The sequence below is a fragment of the Paramormyrops kingsleyae genome, chromosome 7, assembly GCF_048594095.1.
Source record: "Paramormyrops kingsleyae isolate MSU_618 chromosome 7, PKINGS_0.4, whole genome shotgun sequence".
Taxonomy (NCBI): domain Eukaryota; kingdom Metazoa; phylum Chordata; class Actinopteri; order Osteoglossiformes; family Mormyridae; genus Paramormyrops; species Paramormyrops kingsleyae.
In genome coordinates, this window is record NC_132803.1 from 10,745,914 (window position 1) to 10,761,911 (window position 15,998).

Genomic DNA, 15,998 nt, shown 5'->3' on the forward strand with positions numbered 1-15,998 from the left:
CCCTGTGATGGGTTGGTGCCCCATCCTGGGTTGTTCCCTGCCTTGCTCCCGTAGGCTCCGGGATAGGCTCCAGACCCCCCACAACCTTAAATAGGGCAAATAGTTATAGAAAATGGATGGATGGATGGATGGATTGATGGATGGATGGGTGGATGGTTATATGATATATGCTTCGGTGAAAAGGTGTATTTCTAGATTAATGAACTCTGGATTATTTTTTTTCTATTTATAGAGTCCTCAAGAACAAGACAGAGGTATGGGCAACACCTTTCTGCAGAACATTATATTTAAGATCATCAAGGAATTTGCAATTACAATGTCTGTGATTACTATCTTATCTTTTTTATTCAGACAGGCTAGCTTGAACCATTCTAAGAGTGTAAATAATGAAATCAAGCTGGCTAACATTGCAAAAATGTTTCAATTTTATCTTAGTATAAATCAATTTGCATTGATGCGTATACTTAATAATACATCGTATTTTGATAAGCCTCTGTAAGACCTCCTTCACTGTGAAAGCTAAAGTTCTGTTTAGGAAAAGGCATGAATTGGAGAGATTTGTTCTAATGCAATGTTAACTAGTAACAGATACTCTAGTCTAGAACATCCTTTTGCTTAGAATGTACTGATTGATTAAAAATAAATAAATAAATTAGTTTTCCTACTTAAAAAGCATTGATTTTCCTGTTTCCTCTTTGCAGTGTCTCTTGATTCTGTCAGTTCATTTATCTGGCAGTTCGATCCTTTTTTTCTGACACAGATTTGCTCGAACCCTTAACCCTTAATGTTTGTAAACTAGTGGACTCCTTTTTGCTGCATACCGCTCTCTTGGATCGTTTTCCTCCTGCCTCAGCTAGATGACTGAACTCCAATAAGAAGCCAATGACTCTGCATTTTGTCCACAATGATCTATTCAGGGTGGATCCCACGAACTGAAGCGCTTATTGTTTTCTCTAATACTCAGTCACCGGTTTTGCTTTGCTAAGCATCGAGTTGCCTGAGGAAAAAAGAAACAGAGAAATGGCAGGTGTTTGTGTGTGGGGGGGGGGGGGGGATTGCAGTGTTTCAGTACAGAGTGTCATTTCCTCTTATGTTTTCTACCCAGCAGAGGCGGAGAATCACATCCCTTCCCAAATTCCTGACCTCCTGGAATCGCCCCCGCAAACACAACCTCCTGCTCTTGAGTATAAGAAGCTTTCAAAGAGACCCGGTAGGTGTGGAAGGTTGAGGGAGTTGGGGTCAGGGTTATCTTATCAGTATTCCAGAGGATTACTGCTGAAGATAAATTAAAAATATTGTTAGGTATGTGGTTTCATTTTAGATGCTGAAATTACTTTGTAATACATTTTGCTTTTATAAATTATGGCATTTGTACTTAGTTTACATTTCACTATCAATCGTCAATTGTAATTTAAAATGTGCTAATTTCAATAAATATTTGTATTTCTGTGCCCTATAGCACCTTAATGCACTACTATTGATGGTTTGTAGTTAGACTGGACACTGGGAACACGATACGCACTGTAGTTGTGGATTACATTGGGTACTGATCATGTTTTTGTGTCTGTGATGCACGTTAAATAAACAAATACCAGAGAGTTTGTGGGTGACAACAGTTGAGTAAAAAGTTTTGGGCTTAAATTTAGTGTCTTCAAATGCAGGTTCAGGATAAAAACTGAAATGTCACTAAAAGAGACATCCCTAATGTCATTGTTGTAGCTGCCAACAACGAGGAATAAACTTACTAGGGAATAAATATTTATCACAGTTGTAATAACAGAATAAAATCTTGTCATCCCCCCCCCCCCCCCCCCCCAATTTACCCAGTTTGCGCCATGGAAATCTACGTACAAAAAGACAGGAAAACTGGAGACACCGTGATACTCTCGGCCTCGGCTGTGAGTCCGCAAGGAGCCCAACACAGGGGTGTTAAGGTCTTTGACGACGGCTGCAAGGTGGTGTATGAGGTGCAATCAGGGCAACCTCCCGCCGTGGAGAACGGCCTCCACACACTGACCTCTTCAGAGGTAGATCAAATATTGCAGCTTGTTAACCAGCCTCACGGTCATGAGGCCGCAAGCAGGCTGATGATCACTTCTCCTGACCCAGATACTGATGCAAGCAATGGGGGTCTGGGGAAGAAAGAGGCACAGGTGCACAAAGAAGCCAAGCTGCAGATGATGCCTGGCTCACAAGGCAAGCAGGCAGCCAATCAGAGCAGATACGAATATAAAGACGAAGTGACGGAGATGCCCGTGGCCTCGTCAGAGAAGCCCGTCACTATGTTATTCATGGGCTACCATAACGTGGAGGATGAGGAGGAGACAAAGAAGCTGCTTGGCTTCAATGGCACAATTAAGGCAGAAATCGTGCTGATCGATGACGACGATGAGAAGTCCCTTCGAGAGAAGACGGTCACCGACATCTCCACCATGGACGGCAACGCGGCAGACCTGGTTTCCGGTCAGCCGCTGTCGGACACGACCGAACCGTCATCTGAAGGCAAGGACGAAAGTTCGGACAAGGAACTCCCAACCCCAGGTATTCACAAGAAACCCCGGTGCCACTGCTGCACTACTATGTGACCTCTGTCCCTTTTCACACCTGGAGCACATCCATCGCGGCTTTTCTTATCCCCGACTCCCACCCCGTTACTAACTGTATGCACATCAATTCTGTGACCTCGACGCCTCTCTCCCTCTCTCAGCTGACACTGTCTTCAGAAAGATGAATGGCTGCATTATTTCTCCAACCATAACTGCATGGTAAGGGGTCAGGGAGAGCAGTGAGCTGAAGCTAATATACGTAAGAAACTGAACCTAAATAAAAATAGCAACAAAATATACATTTTCGCAGGAAAGACTTTTATAAAGTCGTAGACATAACGATGCAGAACGAAGAATGATATATCCTGATTAGATGCAAATGAAGAAGACTAAAGTTTGGATATTTAGAAAATCAACATGTCATATATGATTTTACGGCATAAATTCCAACTCGCATGTGCAGTGGTCCCTGGTGGTTAACCTTCAGACTTGAAGTCCTGCATGCATTGCCTTTCATATTCACACTCACCATTTGTCCAGTGGCCTTATTGCAGTGTGGACCTGCCAAGCAATCTAGCGAGCTTGGTGACGGTCATTTTCTGATTTTCAAAAGTGAACTTAGAAAACAAAATATTCCAGAAAAAAAAAAAGATTTCTTTTCCACCAAAATGATGTTTTACAATAGAAAGCTTTTAATGTACATAGGATATATAAAGCACAGGATATTCTGTTGTCCATCTGTGCCTTTTTAACAGTGTATTAGTAGAAGATGTTTATTTCAATTTTGTAAGTTGTTCTTTATTAGCAGCATTTTCAATTATAAGGGCATTATATTCATGACAAATTTCTAGTACATTAATTTTTGATAAATCTTCAGTTGCATGTCCAGTATTTTAATTTTTCTAATCTCATTCGTGAAGAAGTTTAGGGTATAAGTATAATTAATCTCAGACTTCTTCGCCGGAATGTTAAAATATATGATATCCAGACTTATATTTAAAATGTACGAGTGCATAAATGAAATACATAAAAATGGTATCCTTCAAACATGTAAAACAGTCACTGCCGTTTCTCTGTAACTGAAGTGAGCCACTTGGTTCTGGTTTACATGGCAACTTATCACGGTGCTACTATTGGGGGACCTTGCGCTTTGCTGCTCTTTGAAACAGGTGTCGCAGGAAAACTCTATATATATTAAAGCACATTCAATGCGGATGACATGACATGAAAGGGGTTTTACTCTGTTTACAGCATCTCTTCAGTTCTGTTTTCAGAATGAACTTTTTCATAGTAAATCTGGTGAAATCTGCAGGGAACTTTTTATGTGTAACGGCTTAAACTTTCAAAGGTGAGCAGACCTTTGTTTGATGTGACATTTATATTTATATACACTCATATTAAATATATAATACGTGTAAATCAGCAATATTAGCACACTCGACATGAAAATGATCTAGGAAAACAGATGAAAGAAATAAAAGTTAAAAGTAAGTTTATTGAAACAAAGCCATTTTAAAGAGGAACATATACAGGGATGAGTAACCCAAGGCTTTATCCTGCACTTTGTCTTGTTAGCTGCTGTCAGTCGTTCTCCTTAAATCTGAGTGTTGATAAAAAATACTGCCAGTCCAGCATGATCGGTTTTGCAGAATCAGTGATAATTATTCAGGATAGAAATCTGAACTGGCACAGCAGACGTTTCTGTGAATCACAGGCGAAGGATTTATCAAAATGCAGGCAGAGTCACTTAGCTTCTGCAGTATTAATGTCCCCACCGATCTTTCTGAAAACTGAACTGAAAACACTTAAATGCAGCAGATAATTCTGCTAACATCCGTATCTGCTACAAAGCCAAGAGAAACTCCACAACGAGAAATTTGGTGCCAATTCATAAAATATACATTAGGGCAAAAATATAAGTTAGACTTTAGCTGAGACCCTGGTAGGTATATAAGACGTTCATCTCAGCTCTTTATCTATGTAGCATAGAGCTGTTTGCGTCAAATTCTGTTTTAATCAAGACCTGCTGTTCCAAAAATACAAATATGACGTTTTGAAACATAAGTGATAATATTTGCTTTTAAATGGAGATAAAAGACTATCTCTGTTGCTATTACATTATCCCTGTGTAGTAGGTGTAGTAATGTGCAAAAGCAGTTGACTTATATTTTTGATGCATTTTAAACATGCATTTCAAGCAGAGAGACTGTTTGGGGAAGTACATTTTTGCTTACACCTTGAATGAGACTATTTCTTAGAGAATGTTGAACTCCCTGGTATGTGATGTTAATGAAGAATGAATTAATATATTGGGTCAGTGACACTTTTTCTCTGAAGATAAAGTCACTAGCTTGTTGATTTCAATGGACTGACATGTGACCTTTGGTTTGCCATAATTTTCGAGGTTTTTTAGGTATGTTTTCAGTCAGTGTTATGGCTGTCAGCGTTTTACTTGAGAAACTCATGCTTACCCTGCACGTAAGGCAGGAGTAGGGTTACTGAATGATGTTCTGGAAGATATTGCTAGGATGCCTACCAAGAACTGCACACATCCATTATTGATATTTTGGATAATTACTGCAATTATTAAAAATATATATTAGAATTAAAAAATTTAATAACTTAGTATATACAGTATTAATTTATAAGTTGTCTATATTCCAGTGCCAAAAATAGTCAGTCTTTCAGTGCCATCATTTCTCAAATTGCTATTGAGTTTACGGGGGGGATATTTATATATTGCATCATTTTGATGTGCTGAAATTTAGCATTTTCGCATAAGCATAGCAGGCCCACAGATCTGTTGTCTCTGTACTGATAATCGGATTATTTTTATACAGTTTTCATAATCGCAGACTGGCCATAATTTTGCTTTGGTTTGAGACGTGGGGTTGAAGCTTCAGTAATATTTTTTTTGTGTGTGTTAAAGAGAAATTAAATCCTGCTCTGACTTTAATTGAGATCTGTATTTTTGTAACCTGCAATGTATTTTAATGTTTCCACCCTCTCTTGCTATTATAATCTCTTTGAGTATCTCTTCCTCTCATCACCAGTTGCCATGACATGCTTGTATGTGGCTGCTCTTTTGTATGGTGTGGTCAAATAAACTGCGTTTCTACTGTGCCCACTCTGTGTGTCTGTGCTGTAATTCTTTCCCTAACATCCTCTGCCGGTGCCAAGACACTGTAGCTGCATCCCTGCCACCTTTTCAGTAGAACTAACCTCACTTTTCTCTACTTTGTCTGCCTGTCACCTCCAAGACTGCCTTGCTTACATTATTCACACCCCAGAGATATCAGTCCAAATTTACACCGGCACACATTCTATACTTTTTTCAATGAAAAAAAAAATCTGCTTAAAACCTAGAAAATATACTTCATGCCACTATGAAGTAACTTTATTCATAAAATAGAGCCTAATGAATGATCTTGTTTGCTGATTTTGTACTAGGATGACTGGTTTTTTATATTATAACTGACCCGCATTTCTGTTTATTTTGTTTATTTTCTCCATTTGTTTGAGGTTTAAATGTGAGCAATGTGTGTGTTATGTTGCATTTCTTTCTGGGGATTTGCTAGATTGCCATCCAATTACACATGGTTACAAAATTTAGCTAATTCTGACCACAATAAGAACTGGGCAGGGGGCTCCCACTCTGCGATGCTCAGTCAGATGGTCAGTTTTCATATAGCAGGATAATGATAATAGTAATTATACGTTTTATTTGTAACATGCATTTCTCACACCCAGTATGCTACAGTAAAAAAAAAGGAGAAATTGCTGGTAAAAGTAAATTAATGATAAGATTAAGCAGGCAGTAAAACAACACAGAAACCAGTGAAGGAATAAAATAGAGGCTAGAGGCAATAGTAATAATAATATTAACTAGATAAATAAAAACATAATAGTATATTATTTGTGCGCCTCTAAAGTCAATACGATCTAAATAAGTGGGTCTTGAGTCTCTTTGGTAACAATTTTCTTAAAGCACTCTTGTATAATGCAATATAGATACATTCATAATGCGTTATAATACATTTATAAAGCATTATAAACACGGCTATAACTATTTTTAAAAAGGCGTAATACATTACAGCCATGTGTATTATGCATCATGAAGCTCTCATCTATAATGCACTATAAATAACTTAATGCATTATAATGGCTTATACTGACCATTTAATGCCTTATGAAGGTATGTATAATGCATCATGATGACTGCTTTAATTAAAGGGCTACCGTCTTAAAAACCTTGAGACAGTTTTTACATCATCGGGCAGGGTGTCCCGCAGCACAGGAGCTTGGCAGCGAAGGCCACAGTCTCCCATGTGTGAAAGTGTCCAGTGTGAAGTGAAAAACGAAGCCCCCTCCTTATTCAGCCTTTATAATGTACGTCCCTTACAGTGAAAAGCTGATTTATATTTAGAATATTGAGAGATGCACCCAGCAATGTTTGAGCATGGCTAGTCATTATGCCAGGCTATGACATTTGCCTAAGATCTGTCAGATGAACAAATCTGCCAATTGTTGGAGGGACTGAGGAAATGCAGGAAGGGGTGGAGCCCGAGCCTCTTCAGTGGGTGGTGGACGAAAGGGAGGGTCAGAGTTAGAGGGGAAAGGGAAGTGGGTATTATTCACTGTATAGTATATCAATAGCCTAGGTCTACTGTGTTGTTTAGGTTGCTGTCGCCGTAGCAACAGATTGAACATAAAACAATAACATTCATATCTGCGTCCATTTCATTACATTCCACACATGATGATGCGTGACTCAGCAGGTTCAGTCGGCAGAGTCACTTCCCCATTGAAGCCATGAGCACAGCCCTTAACCCCGAATTAAACCATACACTGGCTGATCCTGATTTCGCAACTGCATGTCGCCTTGGGGAGGAAAGCCTCTGCTTAGTAAATATAAATGTTAAGTTACTTAGAACTGCATCCCAAAGAAGGAAACTGGAAGAGATGGAATGAGCATCCTCTAACGCACATAAGTCATCATTACACATGTATACAAATATTCGCATCCATTCCCGTATTTTAGGGTAATTTTCCTCTTCTCTCTCTGTTTTTGTTTTGAGATGCCAGAAAAGTCACATACATAATTCAGAATTCAAAGCTCTGCTGTCTGGGGCTTATGTGTGGAGTGAATGAGCAGTAAATAAGTAAAAATAAAAGTTGCAAAGTAAAATAACACATCTCATTACAAGCAATTGTTTCAACATTACTATATTAATGTGAATATGCATTCTTTTCACGTCAGCTTCACATTAAAATTAATCGGTTTTATGTTTCCAATAACCTCTCTCAGATAAGCGTGCTCTCTGTTAAACAATGATCCTCTTGACTGGCTAAATAAAGGATAAAGTGAAATTCAAATTTAGGAGATTTCCTCTCCCACACACCCTCATCTCTAAATCAGTCCTCAGAGGAGAATAACGCTCTACATTATATGAATAATATAGCTTTGTGGTCATTTTCTGGTCTTAGGTGCTTTGCTTCCATGAAAGTAGCTACGAAATACACATGGATGTACAATATCCTGTATAGTATGTAATTAATCAGTTTAATCAGTTATACTTGTTTAGTTTTCTGCCATAAATTAAATCAAAGGCACAATTGTTTTTTTGTTTTAAAAATGGTGAAAAAGAAAGGGTTATGTATCGTTAATGCAGTGAAAGGGAAAGGGTTATGTATCGTTAATGCAGTGAAAGGGAAAGGGTTATGTATCGTTAATGCAGTGAAAGGGAAAGGGTTATGTATCGTTAATGCAGTGAAAGGGAAAGGGTTATGTATCGTTAATGCAGTTAAAGTGTGTTTGCTTTTGCGAAGCCAGTGCTGAGTGATGGTTTGCTTGACAGGCCCAGTGCTGATGTCCGAGCTGATGAAAGCAGACTGCCATGTACTGGCTGGTGCACAGAATATCAGCACTGCAACGGTGAGTTATTTGGTTTTACTTATTTCTCCAATCTTTTTCCAAAATGGAAAATAAGTCATATCATGGCTAGTATTACATTCTGTATTTTGGCAGAGAATTCAAGAATCCCTGCTCCTTGTTTTATTTTGGTATTGTCACGTCCTACCCTCCACATCCAAATGACCCTCCTGTCTCCCCCCTAGCGTGACCCTAAGAAGCCACGCCTGTTACTCGTTTGTCTTACCTCTCATTCCTGACCCTTGTGGTAATCACTCCCAGATGCCTCTCATTAGCTCCCATATATAAATGCTTCCCAGTCCTGTGTTCCCCAGTCCTGTGTTCCCCAAGCAGGTCATTGACATCGTACCTTTGTGTTGCCTGTGCCCTTCGTCCCGTCGGTTGTGACTCATATCAGTAACTGAATTCTTTTCATAGATTTCTTTAATGCATGCCTCATACCTATTATGCAGTGTGATCCAAAAACACCATTAACCCCCCCCCCCAAAACATACTGTTTCTACATCAAAAAGCTTTGAAAATCTGTTTTTTGTTGTTGTTTTTTTTTTGTTTTATTTTTGAAGAAACAACTTCAGCACAACTTGCTCATTTACTCATTGCTCACAATTATCCTCAATGTCTGTTGGCTGGTAAAATTTTAATTTGAATGAATGATTTGTGCCCAGAAATTTACATACACCTGAGTGTAATATGCTCAACATATAATTTCCTGCTTAATATTCATCATTCAGTGCATTCCTACAATAATTTCAACCAATCTTCTTTATTTCCATGAATGATTACAACTCTTTCACTTTCAATGGTTTTATTTACAATGCAATTACTGAAGTTACAAAATTAGTGGGTCTAAAGTTTACATTCACCCCAACCTCGTATCATCTAATACTTTGTTGTATTGCCATTAGCATTTACAGCTGCAGTCAGTCTTGCAGGATAACCATCAGTTAGCTTTTACAATACTCAGACAGGATTCTCACCCATTCCTCCTGTCAGAAGTTGTACAGTTCATTCAAATTGGTGGGTTTCCTTTTGTGGACTTTTTTCTTAAGTTCATTCCACAAATTCTCTATAGGATTTAAATCCAGGGTTTGAGCTGGCTATTCCAAAACATCGATTTTGTTCTGCCAAAGCCATCCTGTGACCAACTTGGGGGAATGCTTTGGGTCGTTGTTTTGTTTAAAGGTCCAACGATGTCCAAGGCCCAACTTTCGAGCAGACTGTTTCAGGTTCCCCTGAAGTATGTTCAGGTAATCCTCCTTCTCCGTGGCCATCTATCTTACACAGTGCTCCTGGACCACTAGCAGCAAAACAGCCCCACAGCATGATGCTGCCACCATTATGCTTCACAGTGTTCTTTGGGATCCATGTTCTATGTCCTTTGGGTTGAGGGCCTCTCCTTTTTGTCGCCAAACATACTGTTGGTCATTAAAGCCAAAATGTTCCATCCTCATTTCATCAGACCAGAGAACACACACTCAGAAGCCTTTATCTTTATCCTTGTGCTTTTTTGCACATTCCAGCCTCGCCTTAAGGTGGCGTTCTTGAAGAAGGGCCTTTCTTCATGCTCTGCAGTCCCTTAGCCCATTACGATGTAGGACCCTCTGGACTGTGGACAGTGAGACATTCCTGAAGCCTTCAATTCTTGGCATACTTGTTTCTTTGTCATCATGGGATTGAAGCAGATCTTCTGAACCAATGCCCTCTCATTGGTTGGCGTCAATTTAGACTTCCGGCTCGATCTTCTAAGGGTCTTTGCTGTCCCACACTTTTGATATCTCTGGACGGATGACCTCGGTTCTCCTAGTTCCCTGCCTATGGCACCTAGGGAGTTTCCCGACTTCTGCATTATTGTTGTTCTTAGGTCTTAGGTTCTTTTCCTTTTCCCATGTTGGATCAAGTAGAAATGAGCAGGTAACTCTGGCCCTTTATACAGCCCTGATTGCACCACCTGAACTATTACAAATTAATTGCAATCATGAATCATTAGGATACACATGAAAACCATTTGGGGATGATCCACACTGTTGCAAACACGAAAAAGCACCTGGTGTATGTAAACTTTTGGCCTACTAATTTTGTAACTTCATGAACTGAACTGTGAATAAAACCATTGAAAATGAAAGAGCTGTTGAAATCAGTCATGGAAATAAAAGAGATTGATTGACATTATTATAGGAATGCATTGAATGTTGAATATTAAACAGTAAATGATATATGAATGGAAGTTGAATGTATTTCACTAAGGTGAATGTAAACTTTTGGTCACGACTGTATGTACTGCTCCACTGTATTACGATTCCAGTTGTAAATCCACTCACGTTTGCTAATTGTTAAAGAAGTATATTGTGTCTAATCAATCTCTAGCTACAGATAAAATGAAGAAGGAAGAATTACAGGGAGACATTTTTAACATCTTATTTCACTAGGATTCTGTTTATACACCTAACCTTTCATCACAACATTTTGGGTAGCCTTCCTTCTCAAATAAAGTGTACTGCAGGCTGTGGCCTGACACCATTTACCAAAACTGGTGAATCTTCTCAGGGAAAGGGTTTCCAAGGGGCTCGCAGCCGCAAGTGACACTAAGAAGCACAACCTCCGCGGACCTAGTAAATAGCAGAACAAACTAAAAATGGAAACAGCCCATAAGCAGCACAAAGGCATATAACTCTTAGAACATTCACACGTCACCAGCAATGCAGCCACACATACTGAAAAGCCTTGGAAGTCACTCCTTCTGTCTTTGGGGTCCCAGTCACTCAGGTTCAGGATCCTGAAATCTGTGCCCGGCATGTTTTTTTGAAATTTCAGGCAGAAAAAAAAAAAAAAAAAAAACTTCTAACAAATGGCTAACTTAAGAAGTTTTCTCGATGGCCAGGTTTGGATAAGGTTGGAGCAGATGGTAACACTTTACTTGAGAGGGCACAAGTTACTACTCAAGTAAAAATCATGAACTAATATAGTAACATGAAATACATGAACCGTTATGATTGATTCATGATGAACGAACATCAGATCATTATGTAACTAAGACATGGTTTCTGGTTAATTAATATATTACATAAGAGTGTACTACTACATTATTTGTGCCCCCTTAAGTAAAGTGTAACTGAGTACATTATTACTCTCGTTCGCTTTTACATGGAGAGAGGCAGAGAAGATTTCTGGTGGTCTGTTTCCTCCGGATCCTTTCTCTGGTCACATTTTCTTTGTGCAATACAGGAAGCCAACTAAACAGCCACTCTTACAGTTGAGATCTTTACTGGACACTTGAAAGCAGGGACTGCCAAAAGAAGGGGAGCGTGACCCCTTCCAAATTCCTTGGAAGTTTAGTTAGATTCATTAAAATTTCCAAGCTCATGGGCCATTTTTTGGAGTGTTAGAAATTTTATGTCTCTTGCTTCATATATCATTTTCCCAGTGCGTGATGGCAGCCCGCAGATGGTGTATTGCTGAATATGTTACTGCACGCAGTCTTTATCAGAAACCTTACGCTGACAGTCACGGGACTCTACAGCAGTTTGAGCAGCAGACAGATTTGTCCTGTGCATCATAATAACTTGGAAAATGAAGTCACCAACAAATTTTTTATACTGGATGGATTGTGACTGAAACCCTGTGATGATCACATTATTCAATTTTATGCTCAAGAGTCTGAAAAATGGCCCTCCTGAGAAATATTTTTTGTAGGTTTGTAAATAGTGCTCATTTCAGATTTGTTGCATCTGTTAATTGCTTAATTATTTGATTACGGTTTGGGAAATATTCTGTAGTAAACAGTGACATGTTTTTAGCTAGTATTTTTACTTAAATGCAAATGTTTGCTGGGAATCAGAAGCAAGACTTATACCATCTAGGAGTGGAATGGTTGCAATTTCCACTCTTCTCTGAAATATTTAGCTGGCTTTTTCTTTGAGAACATGATGCATATGTACATCTGGTTCTTTGGGATGGCGATAAACCACAGGGTGTGCACAGACAGTATGAGCAATTCATAGACACATTCGCTTAAATACATGTGTCAGGACTGCGGGAGGAAACTCGAGTACCTGGAGGAAATCCGGGTAACCCAGGGAGAACATTCCAGAGCATACCCACCCCCACCCCACCCCCGACTGCCACTGCTTTATATTATTCTTATTTATTTATTATTCAATCCTGTATATTTTTCCACTCCTTCATGTTGCTGTGTTTATTGTCTTGTACCCTGTTTCACACTTTAAGTCCTATGAAAACCCCTCCCTTTGTCACTTGCTGTTGTATGTTGCACTGCGGCCCCATGGGACACCGTTTCCTCCCACTGCATGCCTGTATATGAATGGTATGACTATAAAGTCCACTTGACTTGACCCAACATTCAAACTGGAGGTGAACCACGCTGGACAACACAATTTAACACAATTTTGCAATTCATAGATCATTGCTGGTGCAACTGAGCTCAGTAATTCAGGTGAAACAGATCTTGTTCTCTACCTATGGTCAGTTATTTCTGTGTTGTCTTGGCAACACTTGAAGATGTCACTCACCCTTCCTGGCAGATGAATGGTTTAGCCCAGAGGTCCCCATCTATTCTTCCCTAAGCGTCAAATTCCACCAGCAACACAAAATGAAGTTCCACTGCAGTGGGATCAATTTCTTGCACCAGATTAAATTGTATTTTGGTCTGGAAGGGGACTGGAGTCTACCAGTTGGTGACCAGTGGTTTAACCAGTAACGCCCTCGAGACCTGCTAAGGGTGTACCAGTTTGCTGGAGGCCTGGGTCAGTTTTGCTGGAAAATCTGCTTTTTATGGGGGATGGTCATACTGGAGCTTCTGAATTTTCCAAATATTTCCTATTTCTGAAGATTTTTCCAAACTGGTTGATTTCCCCAGCTAATGACTGAAGACAAAAACAAGACATAAATGGAGTTATTTAACTACATGGCAGCAAAACATTTAACAGTTGCATGTAATAAGTGCATCCTACTGTTGTTTTCAAACTTACTCTTGATTAAAAGAGTGACTTTCAGAATTTGGTGTTCATGAAACTATTTAGGCAAGATTTGGTTCTTTGAACAAGAAAATAATAATATAATACAGTTTTTCTCCATTGGTTTGGCTCATTTCTTGAAACAGAAATTACATTCTCAAAACTCTAAGATCATTTGGCAAAACACTCTTACAGTTTAGCACAACACTATAGCTCACCTGCAAAAGCTCATATCTCTTCCAAAACTGTTCACTCAGGCTTCAATCTAAATCCCTTTCTCATTTAAACAGTCAGTGTCTCCAAAATGGCAAAGATCCTTCTCAATAGCTTTGGCTCATTTCTCGACACAGATCGGACATTCTCATCATTCTTGGTGCTTTTGTCAAAATAAACCTGGATGGTTGATTACAACAACATGGTTCACCTGCAAAAGCTCATAGCTCTCCTAAAACAGTTCACTCATGTGTCAAAACTACATTTCTTTCTAATCTGCTTAGTCAGTGCCCCCAAAATGCATCGTCCCTTTGGCATTGTGTGAGTACTGCCATACAAAATGTTTAGATGTTTTGTCACTATGGCAGAGGACCAACAATATACAACAGAAAAGAGTAGCCTCCAAGGTTTGACATCACAGATTGCACTCACACTACCAAGGAAATTATAACCATTTTTTATTCACATGCAAAGAAAGTTTCATACATATGTAAAAAGAAAATGTACATTACAGTAATAAATTGTATAAACACAAAATCAAAAAACAAGGACTTATTCAGTGGTCGCTGTACTCATTCTCCCGCTCTTGTCCACTGTCTTCACCCTCCTGATTATTTACACGCTGTTGTCCGTCTGGCCACAGATTCTCGTCCACATCACAGCGGATACTTTCTCTTGCAATGCAACGAGGGAAGAAACGGTGTGCATGCCGCAACCATCCCCTGCATTGATCTCCTGTAATGTCGTCACATGCTGCGTCCATAGCATGGAGCAGGGACGGCTGATCCTGAGCATGATGCTCATACACTCTCCACCTCCAAGCAGAGAAAAACTGTCTATCGGATTGAGGAAAGGAGAGTAAGGTGGTAGGAACTCCATGACCATCCTTGGATGCGTTGCAAACCAGCCCCTAATGAGTGGGCTATGGTGGAAATTGACATTGTCCCACACAATTACATAAATGGGTAGGTGAGGCCCTATGAGACCTCTCTCATTTTCTGGGATAACATCGGTATAAAGGCGATCCAAGAAGATGAGGAGCTTGTGTGTGTTGTATGGGCCAAGACTGGGGATGTGAGTGGCCACACCATTCTCAGATATGGCAGCACACATTGTTAAATTGCCCCCTCGCTGGCCTGGGACATCCACCGTGGCCCGCTGACCAATGATGTTACGGCCACGTCTGCGGCCCTTGGCCAGGTTGAAATCAAATTTTCCAAGAAATTCATATATGATGTTCATGGTATTATGTTCTTGACTAATTTTGACATTTGAACAGACTATTGTGCATGTGATGACTTACACGATGAAATCATGCTGACATGTTTTGGAGAGAACAACCATTAGACTGAAAATCAGCTAATCAGTTTAGATCAGCAAGATCTATTTATTTGGAAAATGTGCTAAATGTGGGCTCATTGTGCTAACTGTAGCTACTTGTACATAATCATTTGAAAAAAAGCACAGAGTCACTTGAGACATGTACTAAAGCATTTGCAATTTGATGAAACCAATGAGAAATGACATTCTGTTGTGAACAATTGCAAGGTGGTTTGGAGATTTGTCCATGTTATTTTGAGAATGTCATCTCGGTTTCAAGAAATGAGCCAAACCAATGGAGAAAAACTGTAATATAATAATAATAATCACTGCACAAAGACTAAAAGGAAGATTATCAATTAATCAAACACACATGGTCTTATATTCAACAGCAAAATTGCCATGATTGGCCAGAAAGAATTAGGCGGGATAAATGTTTTAAAGTACAACCAGTAGATGACTCTACTTAAATTAAATGAATCTTTTTAGGGCGAAACTTAAACATGGATGCATGAGGAGACAAAAGGCTCCCGGGAGTGGGGGAGAATCATTCCAAATGTGTGAGACTCTCGCGAAATGCGTGAGACTTGGCAAGTCTGGCCCTTCTGTATGAGGTGTGGGGACTGTCTCAAAACCATCTGCTTACAATTCCTGTGGACAACTACACATATTCAAATAGTAAATAATAATAATAAGACTATCAAGTGAATTGAAATGTATGACAAACAAAACCCTGTGGACCTCCTGTCAGATTCAGATGTCAACTGCAATTACATTCTTTAACTGATGCTGGCATTTCTGACCTCATTCATTTAGTCACTTTTTGTAACAGTATAGTGTTAATGATTAATTCATTACATTATGAAGAAACGCTAGAAGTCAGGGACCTACCTCATCACTGAACAATATATATCTGTTTTTAGATATGGTAATTTAATAAGTTTTGGTTATTAATAAGCTTTTTGGCATTCATAATTACTAATGATAATTCTTCACAAAATGTATAAAGCTTTCAGC

General features: G+C 39.3%; 1 protein-coding gene across 4 annotated transcripts in view; it reads left to right on the forward strand.

The window, feature by feature from the left end:
- Positions 1–15,998, forward strand: part of palm2akap2 (PALM2 and AKAP2 fusion) — a 46,014-nt gene that overhangs the window by 12,871 nt on the left and 17,145 nt on the right. For 2 of the 4 annotated variants that reach the window (XM_023808301.2, XM_072714250.1), the window contains 4 exons: positions 233–254; positions 1,109–1,210; positions 1,828–2,541; positions 8,405–8,481. In XM_023808301.2, the coding sequence (XP_023664069.2) occupies positions 233–254; positions 1,109–1,210; positions 1,828–2,541; positions 8,405–8,481 (915 nt within the window). Of the gene's footprint in view, positions 1–232; positions 255–1,105; positions 1,211–1,827; positions 5,674–8,404; positions 8,482–15,998 lie in introns of those variants that run through there. The other 2 variants (XM_023808300.2, XM_023808303.2) reach the window with 2 other exon arrangements.